The sequence below is a fragment of the Tupaia chinensis genome, unplaced genomic scaffold (assembly GCF_000334495.1).
Source record: "Tupaia chinensis unplaced genomic scaffold, TupChi_1.0 Scaffold139927_1, whole genome shotgun sequence".
NCBI classification, from domain to species: Eukaryota; Metazoa; Chordata; class Mammalia; order Scandentia; family Tupaiidae; genus Tupaia; species Tupaia belangeri.
This window is the reverse complement of record NW_006199806.1, coordinates 157,353-182,040: the sequence shown is the minus strand read 5'-3', so window position 1 is coordinate 182,040 and position 24,688 is coordinate 157,353. Positions and strand designations below refer to the sequence as shown.

Genomic DNA, 24,688 nt, shown 5'->3' with positions numbered 1-24,688 from the left:
CAGCAGGATTTACCAGAGATGGGTAATAGCTTGTCAGGGGCAACTTCCAAATAGTTTTTAGACGTTGGGGTTACAATGAATTCTAGAAGAGGACAAGTCTAAAGAGGCTTAAAAGGGTATATGCTCTGAAACAGAAGAGAGCAACTTTTCCTTCAGAGTTTGTTTTGAACAGCACATCAACAAATAATCTTCCGTGATAGTGTATCCCAAACATTGAGTCAAGATGGCCAACTAGCACCGAGAAGTCGAATTGACTCATTGCAGTTCTCTTGGCAATTAAGCTTATTTTTCATTCCAGTCCAAGCACAAATGTGGATCACTGAACCGCACTGGAAGCGCCATTTGCAGGTACAGATTGTAGTCATCATTAAGTGAGCCAGAAGGTGGACACTGTTTTTATCTTGGCAGGAGTTGGGGGAGGCAGTAATAAAAGGAGATAAAATAAAATGATCAAGGAACAAAGAGGTTATAAGGAAATAATCACTGCCCTTATCTGAGATAAGCAGGTTATGTTGAGAAGTTTTTTGTTTTCTGGTTTTTTTTTAAAGATAAGGATGCTACATTGAAGGGATCACATATGCAATGCGAATATATTAGAACTGAGCTGCCCCTAAAAAAAATAACACCTAAGGAACTTTAAAAGTACGTGTTACCTGCTAGTCACAGAGGGGAAAGCACCTAAGGTAAACTCCGACTTCATGAGGACCTTGATCAGGACCACAAAGCCTGAAACATTTGCTTTAATGCAGAAACACAGTCTCTAGTCATACTGGTTAAATTTGGGCAAACTGGAGGGTAGTTTTTTTTTTTTTTTTTACTTTTTTATTGAAGTATAGAATACGTTTTTTGATAACTAAGGATTCTAAATCTTCACACCAGCATTAGAATTGAACCACTTCCAAATCCTAGAATATGTAAGACCAAAGAGAAGCAAAAGCCATACAAATTAATATATGTGCCCCTCTCCCTTCTGCTCTAAGGGAATCTGCAAACCAGTATCACATCTAAGAGTCAAAGTGTTAATTCTTCAGCATTCCTGACAACTAGAAAGCACATTCACTGAAGGCTGAAGGTGAGGGAGTGGATGGTTTAACTTTACTATCTGAAGAATGGCGCCAATAAAGGAAAGAAAACCATCCAATCTCGGTAAGGATTAATGCAGATTTGGCTAGAAAAAGCCACCAGGTAATCCAAGGGTTCACTGTGGAAGAACTCATGACAAGTATTCTGAAGTATACACAACAGGTCTAAATAATTCCCTTGTCACAAGGAGCTGTGTGAAATTCAAGATAAAGGTTTAGTCTCATCTTTTAATGTCAGTATTTTTTCCCACTTTTAAGGGAATGAGGAGGAATCCTTTTTTTTCCCCCACAAAAAAAGGGAGCCACATTAATATGTGTACGTTCCCATGACTCTAATATGAGTGCGGATCTCCAAAGCCTAGGGATTTTTCCATAAGAGAGTGGGCCATTCTGGTTACCCTTTTTAAGAAGGGTATTCCACCACAGAGAGCCAGAGGTTTTCCAGATGTGTGTAAGAGAGCAGGTGCGCAAGGCAAGCAAATGAGCGCAAACAGTATTATGGAAAACATTTGAGAAGTTAGCTCCATGAAGACTGTGGGCTCCACAAGAAGACTCGACTGCGTAGCCTGGGCTGACACAGGAACATGAAAGCAGAGTATTGCTTCAAAGCTGGAAACCTTCCATAGGAGCCTCACACTGCTGGAAGATGTACTGCTGCTGGTTAAGGTCAACTTGGGGTGTAATGCTGCTGTCCTCATCTTCAGTTCCAAAGTAATGCTCAATGAGATCAAAGGCCTTTTGGTAGATCTCTTGGTTTTCATGACTCTGTAAGAACTCAATTTTATCTAGACCTAAAACAAAGAATAACAGAAAATCATTACTGAACATCCCAATAAATACTGCCAATTCCAATGAACTTTATTTTTATTGTATTTACCCTGTCTATTCTTTTGATGTAAAGAAAAATTCTACAGTTATGTCCCTTAAGTATTTTATAATAACATAAAAACTATTGCTGGGTTCACATTTGAAAGTTACTATTACAAAATGGCATCTTAAATACATATGTAAGCAACATCCAGTCCATAAAAAGCAGCGGTTTCCATACAGTCACATCGCCCAAAGTCTAGCAGCAGCATCAGTGTTTTTACTGGACCGTATCTGTGGCCTAATTAATTCTTGGCCATAAGCCCCTTAAATCAAGGCATCTTACCATAAGCTTCTTCAATCAAAGCACAGTAAGGATTAATGCCAGTGCCATTCCTTTTGGCTTCTTGTTCTCCAAGCCTCAGTATATTTTCCAAGCCATTTAGGGCAACCTGTACAATCTTAGAGTCCATGACTGTGAGAAGATCACACAGCGGCTTGATACAACCCAGTTCTACTAGGTACCTAATTTAGTACAAAAAAAAAATTAAATAGAACTTTTAGTTTCATAAAACTTTTATGAAATTAGTGACTCATCCTCAAATTCACTACACATATTAAAATAAGTACTCATTTAACAAGCTACGCCCTATCACACACAAAAAAACTACAAATAAGTTAACTACAACACCGTGGTGCCATCTCCATCCATTTCTCCCTTTATAATTTTTGGACTCCCCAAAATAAGAATGCTTTCCTAATTTGAACATAAGCCATTTACCAAAAGAGTACAGGTTGGATTACTTCCATCCTCATTTTACAGGTAGTCACACCTTTCCACCATGACACACTGGGTGCTAAAGCATTCAGGCCTAATAGGCCAAACCTTTCAAATGTGATTGGAGTTTTTTTCTTAATTTTTTTTAAAGAATTATTTTATTTAACTTTATTTATTTATTCATTTTAATTTGACCAGAGAGGGACAGAGCTAGAGAGAGCGAAAGGGAAAGCAAGAAAGCAAGACACCAGGTCTGGGACTCGAACCGTGGTCGACCATGTGGGAGTCCAATGCCCTTAACCACCATGCCACCTGCTGGCCTCTTTTTCCTCAATTTTACTATTATTATTACTTATCTGACCAGAGAGAGAGGGAAAGTGAGAAAACAAGCCCCTAGGTCCAGGACTTAAACTATGGTTGGTCAAGGGGGAGCTCAGTGCCTTAATCACACCATCTGCCAGTCCCAAATGTATTTAGACTTTTACTAAAAAAAAAAAAAAAAAAAAAAAGTTGTGAGAAGATAACGTAGAAAAAAATATAAGGAAAACTCTAAGACTGTTATTTTTTCAATTCAGGCAGAATTTAAGTGTAATCAAAATTAACCTGAGATGCATGGTTACTCCATCATATATAGCAAAGATTCACGTTATTCTGCATCATCCTGGTTTTCAAAGCTGTATGCAGAAAGGCAGAGATAATACATCCTGTTGCATACTGTGAATGTGTAATAAGGTCATTTTGGGAGTTACTATAATGCTAATATATTTATTGCTCAAACACTGACTTTGCAGGGTGGTGGGGCTGGGCAGGAAGGAGACTTTGAAAAACATAAAAATCTCTAGTGCAGCAAACTGGAGAATAACATAAATAAATAAAAATTTTAAAAAGAGGGTCATCATCGCTGAACCCCTGGACAAAAAAGAATGACAAAGAAATACCAAGAACAACTCTTGATAGATAACTTAGATGAGACCAATTTTTTTAAAAACACAAACTACCAATCACAAGGAAAAATGGATAATCTGAATAGGTTTTTATGTTTAAACTAGTAACTTTGCAAAACAGAAAGTACAAGGACAAGATGGATTCTTCAGTATTTGTTACCAAGCATTTAAAGACAAAATGATGCTAACATTCTAAATTCTTCCAAAAAACTAAAGCAGAGGAATACTTTCTAACTTATTCTATGATGTCAAAATGTCCCTAATACCAAGATAATGTATGGAAAGAATTATATACCAAGTAGGAAGTATTCCAACAAAAGTCAATGTAACCCACTCTGTTAATACATGATTTCAATACATGTAAAATAGCATTTAGTAAAATCCAACACTCACTCATGACAAAAATTCTCAATGAACTGAGAGGGAACTTTCTTAACTTGGTAAGAACCTCAAGGAAAATAATGAACATCATACTTAATAAAAATAAGAATGGGAATAAGACAAGGATATCCTGTTCACCACTACTACTCAACATAGAAGTATAGTGTATTGGGGACCAGCAAGTGACATGGTGGTTAAGGTGCTGACACTCCCACATGGCTGACCACGGTTTTGAGTCCCAGACCTGGTGGCTTGCCTTCTCACTTTCTCTCTCTCTCTCTCTCTCTCTCTATTTCTGTCTCTCTCTGGTCAATCTAAACCGAATGAATGAATAAATAATTATTTTTTAAAAAAGTATAGTGTATGAAGTACCAGTTAATACAATAAGAAAAGGAAATAAAGATACATAGATTGGGAAAGAAAAGGCTAGACTTTTTATTATTTTCAGGCAACATTACAACTATGTATAATAGAAAACCCCAAAGAACGAACAAAAAACAAAAACAAAACACAAAGACCAAAAAAATCCTGGACTAATAAGTGATTATAGCAAAGTTGCATGATAGAAAATTCAACTGCTTTCCTATGTACCAGAAATAAACAATTGGAATTTGAAATAAAGAATAAAATATCACTGGGAACCAGCAGTTAGAGTAATGGCTATGTTGCTGGACTCCCACGTAGTCTACCGCGGTTCGCGTCCCGGACCAGGTGGCTTAAAACTCACGCTGGGCGCGTGTGTGTGTGCGTGCCCAAGATCCCAAGAGGAGAATGGAGGAGAAGAGATTGCGGCGTGACCATCCTCCCTGGGGGGTGATTTTTCGCTTTCTGTCTCTATGTCTCTGTCTGTCTGGCAAGCACATGCGCCCTATAGGAGGAAAAAAAAATATATCATTTTCATTGGCATTAAAAAAGTACCAATCTAACAAAATATGCAAAGAATCTGTATGAGGAAAACAATAAAACTCTGGTCTGGTCAGCCTGAAACATACTGGGCATGACTGTCTAAGATCCAGAGGGCTAGAGGACTGGAGAGAAGGGACTGTGGCATGACCGGACCCAGTGGAGGGTGCTCCTCTCTCTCTCCCACATGTGCACACACAATTCCTATCTTTTTTTTTCTTTTTTTTACAGAGGTGTTTGCCTTAGGGTACATGAACTCACTGGAGTGAAACAGAGACAGTGAGAGAGGGAAAGTGGCATATCAATCACCTCCAAGGGTAGATGGCCACACCAAAATTCATTCTCCATTCTCCTCCCTTGGGCACACACACACATGTGCCTGGTGTGATTTTCAAACCATCAGGTCTGGGACTCAAACTGTGGTTGGCCATGTGGGAGTCCAGTGACGTAATTGCTAGCCATCTGCTGGCCCCACATGTTCTAGCATTAATAAAGGAAAAAAATCCATTGGGAAAAATACTGATAAACTGAACTTTACATTAAAATTAAAACTTTGTGATGGGGCCCGTGGGTGGCATGGTGGATAAAAGCGCTGGACTCCCACATGGCCGACTGGTGGCTTGCTTTCTCGCTTTCCCGTTCTCTCTCTGATCAAATTAAATAATAATAACAAATGGAATTAAATAAACAATTGTTTTTTAAAAAAATTAAAGCTTTATGAAAGACGCTGTAATGAGAATGAAAAGATGAGCCACAGGTTGGGAGAAAACACACATATTTGATAAAAGACTGGTATCCAGGGCCAATAGGTGGCATAGTAGTGAAGACAAATGGATCCCATGTGAGTCAACTAAGCAGTTTGAGTACCAGACCCGATAGCTTGAAAAACAAGCTGGGAATGTGTGCCTACATGCCCAAGAGGAGAATGATAGGGAAGGAACTGTGGTGCCAGCATTTATCTGAAGGGTCGTTTCTCACTTTCCCTCTCTCTCTCTCTAGGCCCTGCCAAGTGCACACACTCCATAGCAAAAGAAGGAAAACAAACAAAAACCTGAAATCTGAAACACAGAACTCTTAAAACATGATAAGAAAATGAAAAAGTAGACTTTTTAAAAAGGACTAAGAGCAGGACCAGCAGCTGGTGTAATGGCTATGTCGCTGGACTCCCATGTAGTGGACTGCGGTTCCAGTCCTGGACCCAGTGGCTTAAACTCAGACTGGGTGCTGCATGCTCAAGAACCCGAGAGGAGAATAGAGGAAAAGGGATTGCAGTGTAGCCATCTCCCACGGGGGATGATTTCTTGTTTTCTGTCTCTGTCTTTCTGGTGAGCCCACGTACCCTATAGCAAAAACCTCTCAAAAAAAGAAAATAAGAAAGGACTAAGAGCTGAACAGACATCTTACCAAGAAGATACACAGATGGCAAATAAAAATATGAGTTAACACTAAGCATCTTATAATAGACACTGGGGAAATCAAATTAAAATAATAAAATATCACTCCCTATACTATTAGAAAAGCTCACATCCAAACTTGTGACACACCAAATACTGACAAGAAGACAGAGCAATAGGAACTCTCCTTTGTTGCCAGTGGAAAATCAAAGAGGGATGAAAAGTGGGATAACCACTTTGGAACCAGACAACATGGCAGTTTCTTAACAAATGTAAATCTCATTTTTCCTTATGAGCAAGCAATTCAAATCCTAAACATGTACCCAGTTGAAATAAAAGCATATGTCCATACTAAAATCCGAATACCAAAGTATACAGCAGCTTTATTAATGATTACCAAAAACTGGAAGGAACCAAGATGTTCTTCAGCAAGTAAATGGGTAAACTGTGATAATATTTATTCAGTGATAAAAAGGAAATAAGCTATAAACTTGATCTCAGTCTGTAATTACCAAAGTCAGAGGAGCCACGATTTACAGTCAGCTCACCAGAGACAGAGAGACAGAGGAAGCAACCCCCATGACCATGCCCCTATCCTTCTCCCCTACTTCTCTGTCCTGCCAGGATCTGGGGCACACATACTCATGCACTGAACAAGTTTTTCAAGCTGCTGGGGCTGGGATTCAAATCACATTCAGCCTTGTAGGGCTCCGCTCTTTTAATCAGTAGGCCACAGGGCTGGTCCCTCTACTATTTATTGTGCATTCTCACACTTCTCCTCAGGCTATTCTCTCCTCCAAAATTGCCAAATCTCTACCCAGATGCTAAGTTTCAGCTCTTTCATGAATCTTTTCTCTAATTAAACTTAACATTCCTTATACCTCAGTCTTATTACAGTATATGTAAACATCTGATTATATTCAACATATAATTATAAATACTACTTAAACTATAGTCATGTATCATTTAAGAATGGGGATATGGTCAACCGGCAGAGAGGCGGTTAAGGTGACTGGATCCCACATGACTGACCCAGTGGTTTGCGTCCCAGGTCCTGCAGCTTGAAAAATATGCTGAGGACATGTGTGTGCATGTCCAAAATCCTGAAAGGAAGGAGAAATGGAGAAGGGATCACAGAGTGACCATTCTCCACTGGGGAAATGCTTTGTCACTTTCTCTCTTTCTCTTCCAGTGAACATACACACTCTCCTCTGACAAATTGGCGGGGGGGAGGAGAATGGGGATACATTCTGAGAATGTATCATTAGGTGATTTTGTTATTGCGAATATGGAAAAGCACGCCTATGATAACGTAGATGGTATAGCCTACTATATACCTAGGCTATGTGGTATAATATGGGACCACCATCACATATATGATCTGTCACTGACTGAATAGTCATTAAGAGGCACATGCCTACATATAACCTCTTCCTTTATTTTTTTAAAGAATTGTATATTTTTAATTTGCCATAGGGTATGTGCATTCCAGAGAGAGAGAGAGAGAAACAGAGACAGAAACCAAGCAAGCCAGTGGCCAGGTCTGGAACTTGAACTATAACTGACCATATGGGAGTCCCGAGCCTTAACCACCACACCTGACCTGCTGGTCCCCCAACTTGTTCTTTTTCTTGCTATAGGGCACATGTGCTCGCCAGACAGACAGAGAGAGACATAGAGACAGAAAGTGAGAAATCACTCCCCAGGGGGAATGGTCACGCCACAATCCCTTCTCCTCCATTCTCCTCTCGGGATCTTGGGCACGCACGCATGAGCACCCGGCATGAGTTTTAAGCCACCGGGTCCGGGACGCGAACCGCAATTGACTACGTGGGAGTCCAGCGACATACCCATTACGCTAACTGCTGGTTCCCACCAACTTGTTCTTTTATCTAAATCCTGTCTTGAAAAGCAGCAGCAGAAGCCAAACAGACGTCTTTTACTGTGATAAAGTCAGCTTATTATCTGTAACTTGGACCGTAAGATTTCTGTAACAACCTTTTAGGGCTAGAACTCTTCACCTAGAAAAATTGTGAAGAGATTGATAAATTTTTTTTATTTTTAGAGATTTTTGCTATAGGGCATATGCGCGCATCAGAAAGACAGAGACAGAGAGACAGAAAGCAAGAAATCACCCCCTGGGGGGAATAGTCACGCCTCAATCCCTTCTCCACCATTCTCCTCTCAGGATCTTGGGGACACACACACACGCACCCAGAGTGTGTTTAAGCCACCGGGTCTGGGACTCAAATAGCGGTCGGCTACATGGGAGCCCAGTGACACAGCCATTACACCAACTGCTGGTCCCTAGATTAATAATTAACTTCATTATTTTACTTAGCTAGGCTAAATTTTAAGAGAGAAGAGAAGCAGTTCTACTCTTCTATAATGGAGCAAAATACTCCTACATACTTTCTGATAAAAGATAGCACAATATTAGAAATGTCTTAAAAAATATGTATGCTTACAGTTTAATTCCTTCAATCAGGAAAATGTAATTGGTATAAAATATAGAGGCAATTAATAATTATAAATCTGAATTTGAGCATAAGACTTACTCAAGTTAACTCTTCATTACTTTGTATTACTATAATGTAATGACAATAAACTTAAAAATCACAGTACCCCAAGAACCAGAATTTGGGAGGCTGAAAAGGATCTGAAAGACAAATGTGCTTCTGAAAATCATTTGAAGTCTTCTTTGAAAAACCAGTCCAGGATGAACTTTGACCTATATAGCTGTTGCACATGTCGATCTATTGCCTCTGTACTATTTCAGGTACTATTCCTATCTTCTCTACCTGATCAATGCCTGCAATTCATTTAGTACTAGTTTTACTTTTAACTTCAAACAGCACTTAAAATTAGTATTTGTTGAGTGCCTACATTTAATCCACAGAGCAACAACTTGAGAAATAGTTAGCTCCTCTGATATTACACATTAGGGAGGTCTTCAAAAGTTCATTAAAAATATGAACTGTGAAAAACATATCCATGGATTTCAAATATTTTGCACCAAAACAAATGTGTATTTTAATTCCATATTCTCGTGTTGAGCATGCATAACTTCAGGTTTTTTTGTTTGTTTGTTTTTGTTTTTTTTTTTAAAGAGATTTTTGTTATAGGGTACTGTGCTCAACAGAAAGTCAGAAAGCGAGAAATCCCCCAGGGAGATGGCTACACCACAATCCCTTTCTCCTCCATTCTCCTCTAGGTATTTTGGGCATGCATGCACATACACCCGATGTGAGTTTAAGCCACTGGGTCTGGGACTTGAACAACGGTTCACTATATGTGAGTCCAGCAATGTAACCATTATACCATCAGCTGGTCTCTTTCTGATGAACTATATATTTTTTCTTTTTAAAGAATTATTTTATTGGGAACCAGCAGTTAGCGTAATGGCTATGTCGCTGGACTCCCACGTAGTCGACCGCGGTTCGTGTCCTGGACCCAGTGGCTTAAAACTCATGCCGGGCGCGTGTGCATGCGTGCCCAAGGTCCCGAGAAGAGAATGGAGGAGAAGGGATTGCGGCGTGACCATCCCCCCTGGGGGGTGATTTCTCGCTTTCTGTCTCTATGTCTCTCTCTGTCTGGCGAGCGCACACACCCTATAGCAAAAATCTCTCTCTCAAAAAAAAAAGAATTATTTTATTTACCTTTATTATTATTATTTTCCAATTTGACCAGAGAGAGACAAAGAGGGGAAAGTGAGAAAACAAACCACAAGGTCTAAGACTTGAATCGTAGCCAGCTACGTCAGAGTCCAGTGTCTTTAATCACCACACTACCTGCCAGTCCCTCCTGTGAACTTTTTAAATTCGCTTTACATGAGGAAGGGTAAAGTTTTAATATTCATTTGAAACCATCTTCCCCATGAAGAAAGTCAGGACAGGTGGAGAGTCCACGTCCCAGTCTTCATTTTTATTTTTTTTGTCATATTATCAATACTACTATTTATATTTTTTTTTCACCTTTTTTAACCTGAAATAGTGTATAAGATGTTCAGAATTTAACATTTAACTGCATGATGTCTCCTTGAGGAACTAATTTCCATCCATATTTACACCTTCTCTATCCATTAAGATTATAATCTGTTACCAAGGAAGTCATTTAAGTCTCAAGTTAGTACAGATCTCCTTCTTTACTAAATACCATAGCACTTTAGAAGATACTTTCCTTTACTGAACTTGCCATTTTATTCTAAGTCACCTCTTTTTCAAGTCTGGTCAAATTTTACTATTAGGGGACCAGCAGTTAGCGTAATGGCTATGTCGCTGGACTCCCAAGTAGTCAACCGCGGTTCGAGTCCCGGACCTGTTGGCTTAAACTCACGTTGGGCGCATGTGCGTGGTGCCCAAGATCCCAAGAGGAGAATGGATTGCGGTGTGGCCATCCCCCCTGGGGGGGGGTGATTTCTCGCTTTCTGTCTTTCTGCCTCTCTGTATGTCTGGTGAGTGCACATGCCCTATAGCAAAAAAAATAAAAATAAAAACCTCTCAAAAAAAAAAAAAAAGAAAGAAAAGAAATTTAAAAAACCACTTTACTATTAGGACATCTAAACTAAAAATAGAAAGAGCTGGCTATTAAAGTTGAACTCTTAAGTTTTTTGTTTTTGCTACAGGGCATGTGCACTTGCTAGAAAGAGACAGAAAGTGAGAAATCACCTCCCGGGGAAGATGGTCACACTGCAATCCCTTCTCCTATATTCTCCTCTTGGGATTGTGGGCAGGTATGCACATGTACTCCACATGAGTTTTAAGTTGCTGAGTCCAGGACTTAAACCAGTCAACTACATAGGAATCCAGGGACGTAATAACCATTATGCCAATGGCTTGTCCCTGAATTTTAAGTTTAATAGGTTACCTTCTACACCATCCACGGTATTTCTGCTCAAGCAGCTCCAGAGTAGGCTGAAGCCACCCTGGCTTCCTCAAACCTCAACTATGACTTACTTTTTTTTTTTGGAGAGATTTTCGCTATAGGGCGTGTGCGCTCGCCAGACAGAGATAGACATAGACAGAAAGCGAGAAATCACCTCCCCCAGGGGGGATGGTCACGCCGCAATCCCTTCTCCTCCATTCTCCTCTCGGGATCTTGGGCACACACGCACACACGCCCGGTGTGAGTTCTAAGCCACCGGGTCCGAGACGCGAACCACGGTCGACTACGTGGGAGCCCAGCGACATAGCCATTACGCTAACTGCTGGTTCCCAACCATGACTTACTTCTTATCTCCCTGAATTATTTTCAGCAAAAAGACATGGTAGTGGTGTAAGGAATTAAATATATACCCAGGTCTAATTATGATACAGACTTGACGAATGCAGCTAGCTTCCACTCACCTAAGTAAGATAGGGAAGGGGCTATAAAGTGGTAGATACAATAATAAAATTTCCTTATTTTATAAGATGCTCCCTCACTAGTACTTACTTGATCTGTTCAGCTGATCCTCCAGAAGTTGCATTTGTGATGGCCCAAGCTGCTTCTTTCCTTGTCCGAAACTCAGCAGTTTGTAATATACTAATGAGGGCTGGGAAAATGTTGGCATCTATCACAGTCTAAAATTAAGAAAAATTTAAATAGAAAAAAGTTAAAAGTGGAAAGAACCAGAATTGAGCTTTTAAAATCTGTTATTATGGGAGGAACAAGGACAATAAAAAAGAAAAGAGCTCAGGGATAAAACTAAGGGATTATAAAATTACAGACTCCAGAAAGGATGTTACCCGTGATAAAGATGGAGTGTCAGCTACTCAAAATACTGCAAAATGTAGTCAACCATGTGGAATCCACTCTCCTTAACCACCATGCCACTGGCTGGCCCTCCTTTTAAACACCTATAATTCACATAGGCTATTTATTTATTCACTTATTAATTTAAATCCAATCAGTTAGCAAGTCTCCATACTATTGTTATAAAACATCCTGAATTTTTTTTTCCTTTCCTCCAGCACTGCTGCCATTCTAATCCAAGCCACCACCACCACCCCATCAGATTACCAATATAGCCTTTAGCTGGATACAGTACTTTTACTCAATCCCACTCACACGCTAACACTAAAGTCATCTTCCCCAAATTACCTTCATTATTCTCCTTGATCAAGAAGCTAAAATGGGTTCATGTGATTTCCTACATCAAGACGCTAGGAAGTGTACACTGAGAAGAAACTGTACTTCCCCAGTTAAGAACTACTATGCTACTGAAGGAAATCAGCAAAGTTTAATGGAAAGACATCTAATCTTGGTCTTATCATTTATTAGAGGTGACTTTGAGCATATTAGTTTATTTTTCTTAGGCCTCAGTTTCATCTTTTTCAAACACACAATCTTATATATTTATGGGGTACTATGATACTTTGATATATGTATATAATATGGTAAATGAAAATGTTAGATTAGATAACCTCTATGAGGCGACTGAGGTCCAAGTCCAAGTCTGTCTCTCTATTTAACTCACTGTTCAAGCCTAGATCTTGGCCCATATAGAACCCCTGAGACCACTGATTGTCTTTCATTCAGGATCCTCTCCCCTCTGATAGACAAAAATCAAAGGCAAATAGATGACCACTTAAAGAAAAATGGGTGTCCAAAGGTTAATGAAAAATTTAAGTAATATGAGAGGTCTTCTGAAAGTTCATGGATAATGTGTAATATGGGAAAACTATGCATGGATTTCAAGTATTTTTTTTGCACCAAAATAATTTCTTTTTTGAGTGATTTTTGCTATCTGGCATGTGCACTCACCAGAGAGACAGAGAGACACAAAATGAGAAATCACCCTCTGGGGGGAATGGCCACGCCACAATCTCTTCTCCATTCTCCTCTTAGGATCTTGGGCACCCACGCACATGAGCCTGGCATGAGTTTTAAGGCACTCGGTCCAGAACTTGAACCAGAGCCAATTATGTTGGAGTCCCGTGTACCACAAAACTTAATTTTGAAAAATTTGCCAGAGGGTGCACATGCTCACCAGAGAAAAACAGAGACAGGAGCAGGGGGAGAGAAAGAATACGCTCCTGCCTCATAGGGCATAGTCACACTACAATCCCTTCCACTCAATTTCTCTAACCTTTCAGGATTTTGACATGCATGCACATGTACCCAGGGTGTTTTTCAAGTTGGGATTTGAAATGCCCAGTTGGCCACGTGAGGTCCTGCTCCTTAACCACTAGGCTACATGGGACTTGCCCAAATTCTTACTTTAATCCCATGTTACATGAATTTGCTGATTACCTTGCATATCCATCAAACAGTTTAAAAAAAAATACAAAAATTTTTCTTTATTTGACAAGAGTAAAAGCCAATCTGCTTAACATAAAGTTCGTAAAATATTTTGAAAACACAAGAAATACTATTTCTTGGATCTCAGTAAATTATCAAACATTAAAAACAAAAGACAAGGCCTAAATGTTAATTTCAAAAAGACTTAGCATCTCGGGACCAGCAGTTGGCGTAATGGCTATGTCGCTGGACTCCCACGTAGTCGACCGCGGTTCGAGTCCCGGACCTGGTGGCTTAAACTCACGCCGGGCGCGTGTGCGTGCATGCCCAAGATCCCGGGAGGAGAATGGAGGAGAAGGGATTGCGGCGTGGCCATAAAAAAAAAAAAAAAAACGGCTGAGCTTTTTTTTTTTTTTTTGGGGGGGGGGGGTTTGCTATAGGGCAGGTGCGCTTGCCAGATAGACAGAGAGACAGAAAGCCAGACAGACAGAGAAATCACCCCTCCAGGGGGGATGGCCACGCCGCAATCCCTTCTCCTCCATTCTCCTCTCGGGATCTTGGGCACACACGCACACGCGCCCGGCTGAGTTTTAAACCACCGGGTCCGGGACATGAACCGTGGTTGACTACATGGGAGTCCAGCAATATAGCCATTAGGCTAACTGCTGGTCCAAAAAGACTTAGCATCTTTACACTAGGACAGAGAAAGTAAGATGTAGACTATGGGGGCAAGCAGGTGACGGGGTTGTTAAAGCACTGGAATTCCCACATGGGCGACCACAGTTTGAGTCCTGGACCTGGCAGCTTGCATTCCCTCTCTTTCTGTCTCTGTGTTTTTCTCTGGCAAACTCATGTGAAAGTAATAATGATATTAAATAAATAATCCTAAAAAAAAAAAAAAGATGTGGACTATAAAATAAGACACAACATTGGAAGTCAGTGGACTTCAAAGTAATAAAACAATACGAAGGGTAAACACTGACTAAAAATCTTACTTATTAAAAAAAACATAACAAGACAAGGTGCTATGAGAATACCTGAATCTGTGCCCTATTTCCAGCTGTGATATTAGAAATTGTCCAACATGCTTCTTTTTTGATAGATTCCTTTGGGCTACTCAGTAAATGCAATAAACTCTGCAGAGCTGAGCAATTTAAAATTACCTATAAGAAAAAAAAGTTTCAAGATTTCACTTGCATTGTTCCAAACATAAGTAAATCTTTAGAGTAACTTATTTTAGGAAATATATAAGGAAAGCAGTAATGTCTCCTCTTGAAATTTTAAAAAGAAGTAACTTCATATTGGCCAAAAATTATTCACTACCAATAAGAATTAATTTCTTAGATTATCAAACTAGGTTTTCATTGTAGACATTAACAATAGATAAAATTGTACTCAGTAAATACAATGATGTTCAAAGTAGTAATTAAAATAGAATTACTCATTCACTTTCCCATCCCTGCAAGTTTTCTGAGTGGCTAAATATAAAAACTGGTCAGAAAATCAGAAGCAGCCTCAGATTTTTAAGTTCTCTGATAATGCTCTACCTGGAAGTCACTGAAATAACATATAATGAAGTAAATATGCAAAAGTAAATTAGATGCTTTTTAGAATACAAAGGTAAAAAAGACATGATCCTAGCTATCAAAGAACTTATAAAAGAAGAGACGAGACAAATACATACTGAGGAGATCTACTCTGCAGGAAAGTAAAACAATTAAAATAGAATGTGGTAGGATTAAAAAAAAAATCAATCACTGAAAAACAGAATAGATGTCTAAGTACAGAATCAAATGTAGGTGTTTTATAAAGAATTAAGTATATAATAAGTCAATCCTGAGAAGAAGACACCTTTAAGGCTCCTGAGAACTAGTGATTTCAGGGAAATAAGAGAAATGAAGATTTTCCACTAATAAATTCAGCCTCTAGTCCACAAACTCAAGTGGTAGGAAGCCTCTCAAGACTTCTGTCTCTCTCTAATTCTGTGTCTGTCTTCTCATTTTTCTTTTAATTTTTCCTTTAAAAATTTTTTTAAGGTAAAGCATTTTCTCAGCTTTCAGCCCCTTCTTTCCCGTTATCTTGTTAACAATCCCCTCTCACCCTCCCACCCAAAAGAGGCAAGGGGACAGGCCTTCAGAAGAAGACACCTTCATGGCTCCTGAGAACTAGTCGTGCAGTTCTCTAGTTTTTGCTTTTATTTATTTATTTATTTAATTTTCTTAGTTTTTTTTTCCTTGTTTTTCTCTGTTTCTTGGTTGTTGTTGCTGTTGTTTCTGTTTCCTTTTCTTCTTTTATCCCATCTCTCTGCTCTTCAATTTCCATTCACTGTGCTTCTAGACAAATCTAAGGGAACTATAGCCAAACATCCAAATACTATTAGGGTTAACATATTCCCCAATAGCTACTGAATCTGCTGTGCAAAGGGATCAAAACAGAATGGCAAAGAGATTCCAGAACACCTCTTTCTGCATGCTCCTGAACGCGCAGATTGAACTACAAGTTTAGGAAGAAACAGACCATCCATCAGATGACTAGAAATCATCACAGGGCCACAAGAAATATGGGAAAGCAAGAAAATACCTCTCCACCAAGGGAAAAGAACAGCTCCTCTTCATCCACAGACAGTTCAATGGAAATAATGAAAATGTCAGATAAAGAATTTAGAGCATTCATAATGGCGAAGTTAACAGACAAAGAGGAAAAGAGAGACAATGAAATGCAGAAGAGGCAAGAGAAAGGAGTTGATGAGTTCCAGGAGGTGAGGAAATTCTCGCAAGATCTAAAAGAAGAATTACACATTTTAAAAAAGAATCAAATGGACTTGGTAGAGATGAAGGCTCTAATACAGGAAGTCAAAATCTCCCTTGAAAGTATTAAAAACAGACTAGATCATACAGAAAATAGAATCTCAGATGTAGAAGAAGAAATTGCTGGCCTAGAAAAATCCACCACAAAGACAGAAAATTGTCCCCGAAAATGAGAATAATATACGAGAAATTCTAGATACCAGCAAACATCCAAAACATCCAGATAATTGGTATCCCAGAAGGCAAAGAGACTCATAGGGACATTGATAATCTATTCCATGAAATCCTGCAAAAAAACTTTCCAAATCTAGAGAGGCACTCAAAGATCCAGTCCCAAGAAATACAAAGGACTCTAAATAGAACCAAGCCAAGAAGATGTTCTCTAAGACACATGATAGCCAGACTGACCAAAACCAAAGACAAAGACTAGATACTACGACTGGCAAGAGAAAAACATAAGTTACCTACAAAGGATATCCCATCAGGGTAACAGTGGACTTCTCATCGGAAACAATGCGAGCAAGGAAAGAATGGGAAAATATATTCAAAGAGTTAAGGGAAAAACAATTTCAGACAAGAACACTGTACCCGGCAAGATTATCCTTCATACGGGAAGACAAGACAACAACATTCCCAGATAAACAAAACCTGAAAGAATTTACCAGCACCAGGCCAGATCACCAAGAAGTTCTCCAAGGGAGTGCTATATCAGAAAAATTAAATACAGACGCACAGAAGTAAGAGTTCGAAAACTAAGAAAATGGCTAACTTAATCATAGGGACAAGTCTGGAGATGAATATTATATCCCAGAATTCAATCGGGAAGATTGAACCACAACAGAAGATAGATTAAGTACATGAGACTGAACTGGTGAAATAGCATTCTGTGACGTTTGACTAAAATATTGCTGCTTTTCTTCTAGGCTTTGTTGTCCAGTTTTAAGGGATTTTTGTCCTGTCTCGAGCTGTTGATAAGTGCATGTACCTACTATGTGAACAGAATCCTAACCTGTTTCCTGGCTAAGTTTTAAGCGAAGTTCCTTACCATTTCAAAACTGCTTTTTTTGAAATTACCAGCTGAACTTGCTATTGAAAGTAGGTAGATTATTTGAGACATTGTGTGATCAATAAAATGGGGGGGGGGAGGAATGGAAGACAACTGTAGACACCAGAGATTCTGTGAGAAGAGGGTGGGAAAGGGCAAAGGGTCGGACATGGAAGCAAATATATATATATGAAGCTAGAAATGGAAAATTATTGATGATAACATGCATGATTAAGCCACTATGCAGTATATTCTGGATGGAAAATCACATTTTGTATGTTGTGATGATGCTTAGGGGATAAATGTAAATTAATTGATAAAAAAATGCATTAAAAATACCTATTTGATGGCTGCAGTAAGCTATATAGCCCCAGCTATATGCTACTTTATAGTATGTTCATTCTACTCAGTGAGGTTTATGCCTAAAGTCAGACTCGTGTTCATGGATATGTATATATCAGCTGTGCTTGCTATTGAAAATATTTAGATTAATTACGATCTTTAGTGAATCAATAAAATGTAGGGGAGAAAAGACATAGAAAGCAACCATGGATACCAGAGACAGTGTGGGAGGAGGGTGGGAGACGGCAGAAGGTGAGTGAGAGGGAATCAAGGATGAGAAAAAAAGCAACATATACAGGAAACAAGAAATGGAAAATTATTTGTTGACTATAACACGTATATTGATGTGCTTGACTGAGCCAATATACAGTGTATTCTGGATGGAAAATCTCATTTTGTATGCTGTAATGATTTATAGTGAATGAATGTAAATAAATAAATTTAAATTAAAAAAGGTCAATCCTTTCTTTTTCAAACAACTAGTGGTTTCATTTAACAGCACTAGAAGTTCAAAATATCTTTTCGAAAATAATAAACAAAATTAATTAGCAAACAATTAAAAAAATGTTACAAAAAAACCCCCAAAACATAAAACTGAAGCAAATAGTTAATCTAGGGACGGCAAAAGACTTTCCAAGCATAAAAGCAAAGAAATTATAGGGATAGAAGCAAAATTTCACCAAATAACATTTTTTTCTTGTGTCAAAAATCTTAAAATTAAAATGTGCAATGTGAAGAAATATTTGCAACAAATAAGAGGGTTGTTGTCGTCATTAGGTAAATTAAAAGAGAAACTGAAATTTAAATAGAATATTATCTTACAAGTAATGAAATAAATGCAAATTAAAATGAAGCTTTTTATCTGCCTAAATACAGCTCAAAAAATAATAAACATGTAAACATGTAGCTAAACAGGTATAACCTTTCTAAAAGCAATTTGTTCATAAATATTAAGAAGCTTAAAAAATCCACAATTTGATATATTTCCACAATTTGATACATTTCTACTTCTTGCTTGTCTTATCAGAGGAAATTGAACACAGTGCTACATAAAACCGCAGAGCAATGCATAAGATTGCATACAATAAATGTTAGGACAAGTATGCATGAACAGGGAAAAAAAGACAAGACTATCTCTAGATAGTGGAATTACAGGCAACTTTTATATTCACATTTCCCAACACTCACTAAATTTTCCATAATAAAAAAAAGTTATTTTTATACTCAAGAATCAAAATAGCTATTCAGAAAAGATAAGCAATAGTAACAGTAATAAGATACATCAGAAAGCAATTAAACCATGCCAGAGAAATGGTCTGGAAAATAAACGTATCAGAAATTGAAGACACAGTACACAGAAAGGATGAAAATGGAAAAATGCAGACAGGCTATAAAAAGTTATCAAAAGAACAAAACAAACAAACCAATGAGACTATTAAGGAAGGGTTCTATACTCCCCCCTCCCAACACACAACTGATACTCCATAAGGAAGAATAAGACCAAAAACCTGTATTTGCTATATGGCATGTGTAATCACCAGAGAGAGAGAAAGAGACAGGGAGAGAAGTGAAAAATCGCTCCCAGGGGGGATGACCACAATTCCTTTTCCATTCTCTTAGGATTTCAGGCATGTTCGCACATGTGCAAGGCATGTCATTCAAGGCACTTGGGCCGGGACTCAAACTACTCAATCAGCAGTGTGGAATCTAGTCTGGCCTGGGACTAAAATCTTAAGGTACACATTTCTTTTTTCTTTTTTGAGAGGTTTTTGCTATCGGGCGCATGCGCTCGCCAGGAAGACAGAGAGAGACAGAGAGATAGAAAGGGAGACTCACCCAGCGTTGAGTTTAAGCCACGGGGTCCAGGACTTGAACCACGGTCAACTACATGGGAGTCCAGCGACATAGCCATTACGCTAACTGCTGGTCCTGAGGTAGACATTTCTTAAAATTCTCTCAAGGTTTTTTACTTCCTACGCACTACAGAAGCTCACTATTTCTAAGAGAAAAATAACGTGGACAAGGTAATACTGGTTATTTTTTAAAAGATTAAGATATTATTAGAGGAAATAAATTGAGAGAAGTAATTGCTTGTGAGAGTTAGGAGAGTGGGTATAGCAAAAACATTTGTTTGGGAAGGAATCTAAATAAGGTATTCAGAAGAGGATCAAGTAACAATTAAAAATGAGGGCCAGTCAGGTGACATAGGGGTGGATCCCACATGGCTGAACGCACAATTCAAGTGCTGAGCCCAGCAGCTTGAAAAAATACCAGGCCCATGTGCATACATACCCAAAATCCCAAGAGTAGAGTAAAAGAGAGGAGAATAGGTTAGGGCATGGCTCCCCCCCAAGGGGTGAGTTCTCACTTTCCCTCTTTTTCGCTCTCTGTGAAGAGTGTATGCACACTATATCAAAAACTTTAAAAAAAGAAAAAAAGAATTAGGACCAGCAAAGACCTTCTGCCTAGAGTTTACCTTCCTGCCCCCCAGACCTAGCCAGGAGCCAGGACAAGCCAGTCAGCAACCATCTATATCTGAGTTCTGAGTGGCCACAGTGTACTGCACGGTTTTCATTTTATGCTCGAAAAAATTTTTTTCTTATCATTTCTGTCTTGACTTTTCTCTTTTTCAGTTTTTTCTTTTCCTTTTCCCTTTACCTTTCTCACTTTTCTGTTCAGCCTCCATGTACTAATTTTCTAGACAGGTCTAGGTGCTTAGTACCCAAATATCTGAATACTTTTAGGGTCAGATTAATCCTCAATTTCCACTGAATCAGCTGCACAAAAGGAGAAAAACGGTACTGTTTAGAGACTGCATTCCTCTGCTCAGATTTAACTCCAAAAACTAGGAAAAAACATATAATCCATCAGATGACCAGAAACCATCACAGAGACACAAGAAATAAGAAAAACCAAGAAAATATCTCCTCCCCTGCAGGGAAAAGAATAACTCTTCACCCTCCACAAACAATACAAGGGAACTCGTGGAAATTTCAGATAAAGAATTTAGAATATTTATAGTGACAAAGCTAACAGAGATGCAAAAGAAAAAAGACAACACACTCCAGAAAGTGCAGGAGAAAAGAGACAAGGAGTTCCAGGAGGTGAGAAAGTTCTTGCATGGTCTGAAGGAAGAGATACACGTCATAAAAAAAAAATAAAGCGGAATTGTTAGAGATGAAGGCCATAATACAGAAAATCAAAGCCTCCCTTGAAAATATCAAAAACTGATTAGAACATGTGGAAGAACGAATCTCAGATGTAGTACACAGAATATGTGACCTAGAAAAATTCACCAAAAAGACTGAGAAAATAACCCCCCAAAATTAGAATATATGAGTTATACTAGATACCATTAAACGCCCAAACATCTGGATCATCGGTATCCCAGAAGGTGAAGAGACTAATAAGGGCACTGATAATCTATTTCATGAAACTCTGGAAGGAAACTTTCCAAACTTAGAGAGGCACTCAAATATCCAGACCCAAGAAATACAAAGGATCCCACATAGAATCAACCCAATATTATTTTCCCCAAGGCACATCACAGCCAGATTGACCAAAACCACAGACAGAGACAAGACACTAAAATTGGCAACAGAGAATTGTCAAGTTACTTTCAAAGGATATCCCACCAGGCTAACGTCGGACCTCTCAAAAGAAACAATACAACCAAGGAAAGAATGGGAAAATATATTCAAAGTGTTAAGTGAAAACCAATTTCAATCAGGAATACTAAACTCAGCAAGATTATCTTTCATATGGGAAAAAAAGACAAAAACATTCTCGGATAAACAAAACCTGAAAGAATTTACCAACACCAGACAAGCTCTTTTAAGAAGTGATGAAGAGGGGAACCAGCAGTTAGCGTAATGGCTATGTCGCTGGACTCCTACGTAGTCGACCGCGGTTCGCGTCCCGGACCTGGTGGCTTAAAACTCAGGCTGGGCGCGTGTGCGTGTGTGCCCAAGATCCCAAGAGGAGAATGGAGGAGAAGGGACTGCGGCGTGGCCATCCCCCCTGGGGGGTGATTTCTCGCTTTCTGTCTCTCTGTCTGTCTCTGTCTGTCTGGCGAGCACAAGTGCCCGATAGCAAAAAAAACCTCTCCAAACAAACAAACAAACAAACAAACAAAAAGAAGTGATGAAGGGAGTACTATATCAGGAGAACTAAAGGTGGACACACAGAAATAAGACTACAAAAACAACCAAGAGAATGGCCAGCCTAATGGTAGGGACAAGTTCTAAGTTGAATGTTAACTTCCAGAGTTTAAATGAAAAGATCAGAGACCACAGTAACACTGCAAATTCAATAGAAGAGAGATTAATTACATGAGACTGAACTAGTAAAAGAGAATTTTTTGACTTTAGACTAAAACATTACTGATTTTCTTTGATGCTTTGATTTTCATATTTAAGGATTTTTGTCTTCTTTGAACTGTTGATAGGTTCATCTACCTACTATTTTAACTGAATCCTAACTTTTCTCCTGGTTGTAAGTTTTAAACAAATTTTTCTTTACATTTTTTGATTTTGGTCTATTAAAGCTAAAACTTTTTTTAACTGAAAAATGCATTTAAAAAATACTTCTTAAGACGTATTTAATGACTGCAGTAAGCTATATAGTCCCAGCTAGGTGCTACTTCATAGTATGTTCACTTTACTCACTGAGGCTTATGCCTAAAGTCAGACATGTGTTCACAGATATGCATATTAGCTATGTTTGCTATTCAGTTTTTAAATTAATTAAGATCTTTAATGAACCCATAAAATGTGAAAAAAAGGCATGGAAAACAACTGCACATATCAGAGACAGTAGGGGGGGGAATTGGCACAGGGTAAGAGGTAGGAAATCAAGGGAGAGGAAGCAAAAACATGTAAGAAACAAGAAATTATTTCTGGACTATAAAATGTATGGTAATATCCTCGATTGAGCCAATATACAATGTATTCTGGATGGAAAATCTCATTTTGTATACTGTATTGATGTACAATGAATGACAGCAAATAAATAAACTAATTTAAAAAAAAAAAAACAAGAAACAAAGAAAAAAAGAATGAACAAGACCTGGGCTAACCCTGTAGCCTAGTGGTTAAGAAAGTCAGATTCCTCACAAATGAATGCAATTCAAATCCCAGCCTTGGTGGCCTGAAAAATATGCTCGGTGCACACACATACTCAAAATCCTGACGGTATGGAAAAATAAAGGAAAAAGGATGTGGCATAACCATACCCCATTAAGGAATACACATGGATGTGTTCTCTCGCTCTCACAAATGTATGTGCCCTCTTGCCAAAAGATACGTTTGGGGTTAAGCAGGACTCCTCAATGAAAATAATCTTAATAACAAGAAGAAAAGAATGAAAAAATATTAAAGGCAGAGTGCAGATGCGTGTGACAGAGCAGGGATAGAAATTGGAGTAAGAAAGTATGTGTTAGGGACCAGCAGATGGTGTAATGGTTACATTGCTGGACTCCCACATGGCCGACTGTGGTTTGAGTCCTGTACCCAAAAGCTTGAAACATGCCAGGCACATGTGCGTCCATGCCCAAAATCTTGAGAGGAGAATGGAGGAGAGGGGACTGTGGCATTGCCAACCTCCTAGGGAGTGATTTCTCGCTTTCTGTCTCTCTGGTAACTGCATGTGCCCTATAGGAAAAAAAAAAATCTCTCTTTTGAAAAAAAGAATGTGTTAAATCTCAGGGGCTGGTAGGTGGCATGGTGGTTAAGGGTGCTGGACTCCCATATGACAGACCATGGTTCAAGTCCCGGATCTAGCAGCTAGCTTCCTCATTTTCCCTTTCTCTCTCTCATTCTGGTCAAATTAAAATAAATAAATAAAGTAAAACATTTTTAAAAAATTTCTTTAAATCTGGGAGCTGAGTGGTAGGAACTAATTCATGGAATAAATACAAGAAAAACTTTTGCTACTATTTTTGAAAAGCAAATATCCTGATATGGTCCTAAAATTCAGAAGGTAGAAAGTATAAAGTCTCCTTCCCATTAGTATAGTAGTTCTTCACAGAGATCACCTATGTTATCAGCTCCCATGCATCCTTCCAGAAAAACTTCATAAAAATATGATTAAACAAATATTCTTTACTTTCCTTATCTGAAATGTCTGAACAAGGCACTGCAAAGAATGAGTAGAAATGGAATAACAGAACTTAGAAACTGATGAGAGAAGTAGAGGATAAGGAAGAATCAAGCTGATATCTAGGTTTCTGGCTCGGGTAACTGCTAGTGCCATTCACTGGAGTAGGGAAGATAAACAAAGGTTCGGATATACAGGTAGAGAAAAGGTCCTTTGTGGAGCTGGAAGACACCTGAGAAAACAAATGTCCTTAATTTTAGACATGAGGGAAGTGAAGAATTTAAACATCTTGCTAGAAGTCAGCACTGGCTAAGAAAGAGCTACGGTTAAAACTGAATTCCCAGGACCAGCAGATGGCATAATAGTTACTTCGCTGGACTGCCGCATGGCGGATATATTCAAGTTCCATACCCAAAGGCCTGAAACTCACACCAGGCATGTGTATATGTGTCGCCAAGATCAGAGGAGAATGAAGAGGAGAATGGAGGAGAAGGGGCTGTGGTACAGTGTGCCCTCTGTGGAGTGATTTCTTGCTTTCTGTCTCTCTTGTCTCTCTGGTGCTCTATAGTAAAAATCTCTTAAGCAAACAAACAAACAAACAAAAAAACAAGAAATGTACTTCCCAGTTCCTCAACCGGGTGCACAAGGATGATAGCTAAAGTTCTTAGATCTACAAGAGGCTGAAGGGCTATCCCCTGGAGGATACCCACAACCAATAACAGACAAGAAAAAGAGCTTGTTAAGGAAGACTTGAAATAATTCAACATCACAGAGGACTAGGAATAATTTAAAGAATGTCATCAATAAACCTGAGATAGCAGGAAGAGAAATAGCTAGAACAATCCGCCCACTGTGAATATCATAATATAAAAGTTGAGTGGAGTAGGA

General features: G+C 38.8%; 1 protein-coding gene across 1 annotated transcript in view; it reads right to left on the bottom strand.

Moving 5' to 3' along the window:
- Nucleotides 1-679: 679 nt before the first annotated feature.
- The window catches only part of KPNA1 (karyopherin subunit alpha 1), a 76,766-nt gene continuing 52,757 nt past the window's right edge, over nucleotides 680-24,688 (bottom strand). The window contains exons 11-14 of the mRNA XM_014593203.2: nucleotides 14,548-14,673; nucleotides 11,723-11,850; nucleotides 2,236-2,414; nucleotides 680-1,873 (exon numbers count right to left, since the gene is read on the bottom strand). Of these exons, the coding sequence (XP_014448689.1) occupies nucleotides 1,686-1,873; nucleotides 2,236-2,414; nucleotides 11,723-11,850; nucleotides 14,548-14,673 (621 nt within the window). The 3' untranslated portion in view covers nucleotides 680-1,685. The remainder of the gene's footprint in view (nucleotides 1,874-2,235; nucleotides 2,415-11,722; nucleotides 11,851-14,547; nucleotides 14,674-24,688) is intronic.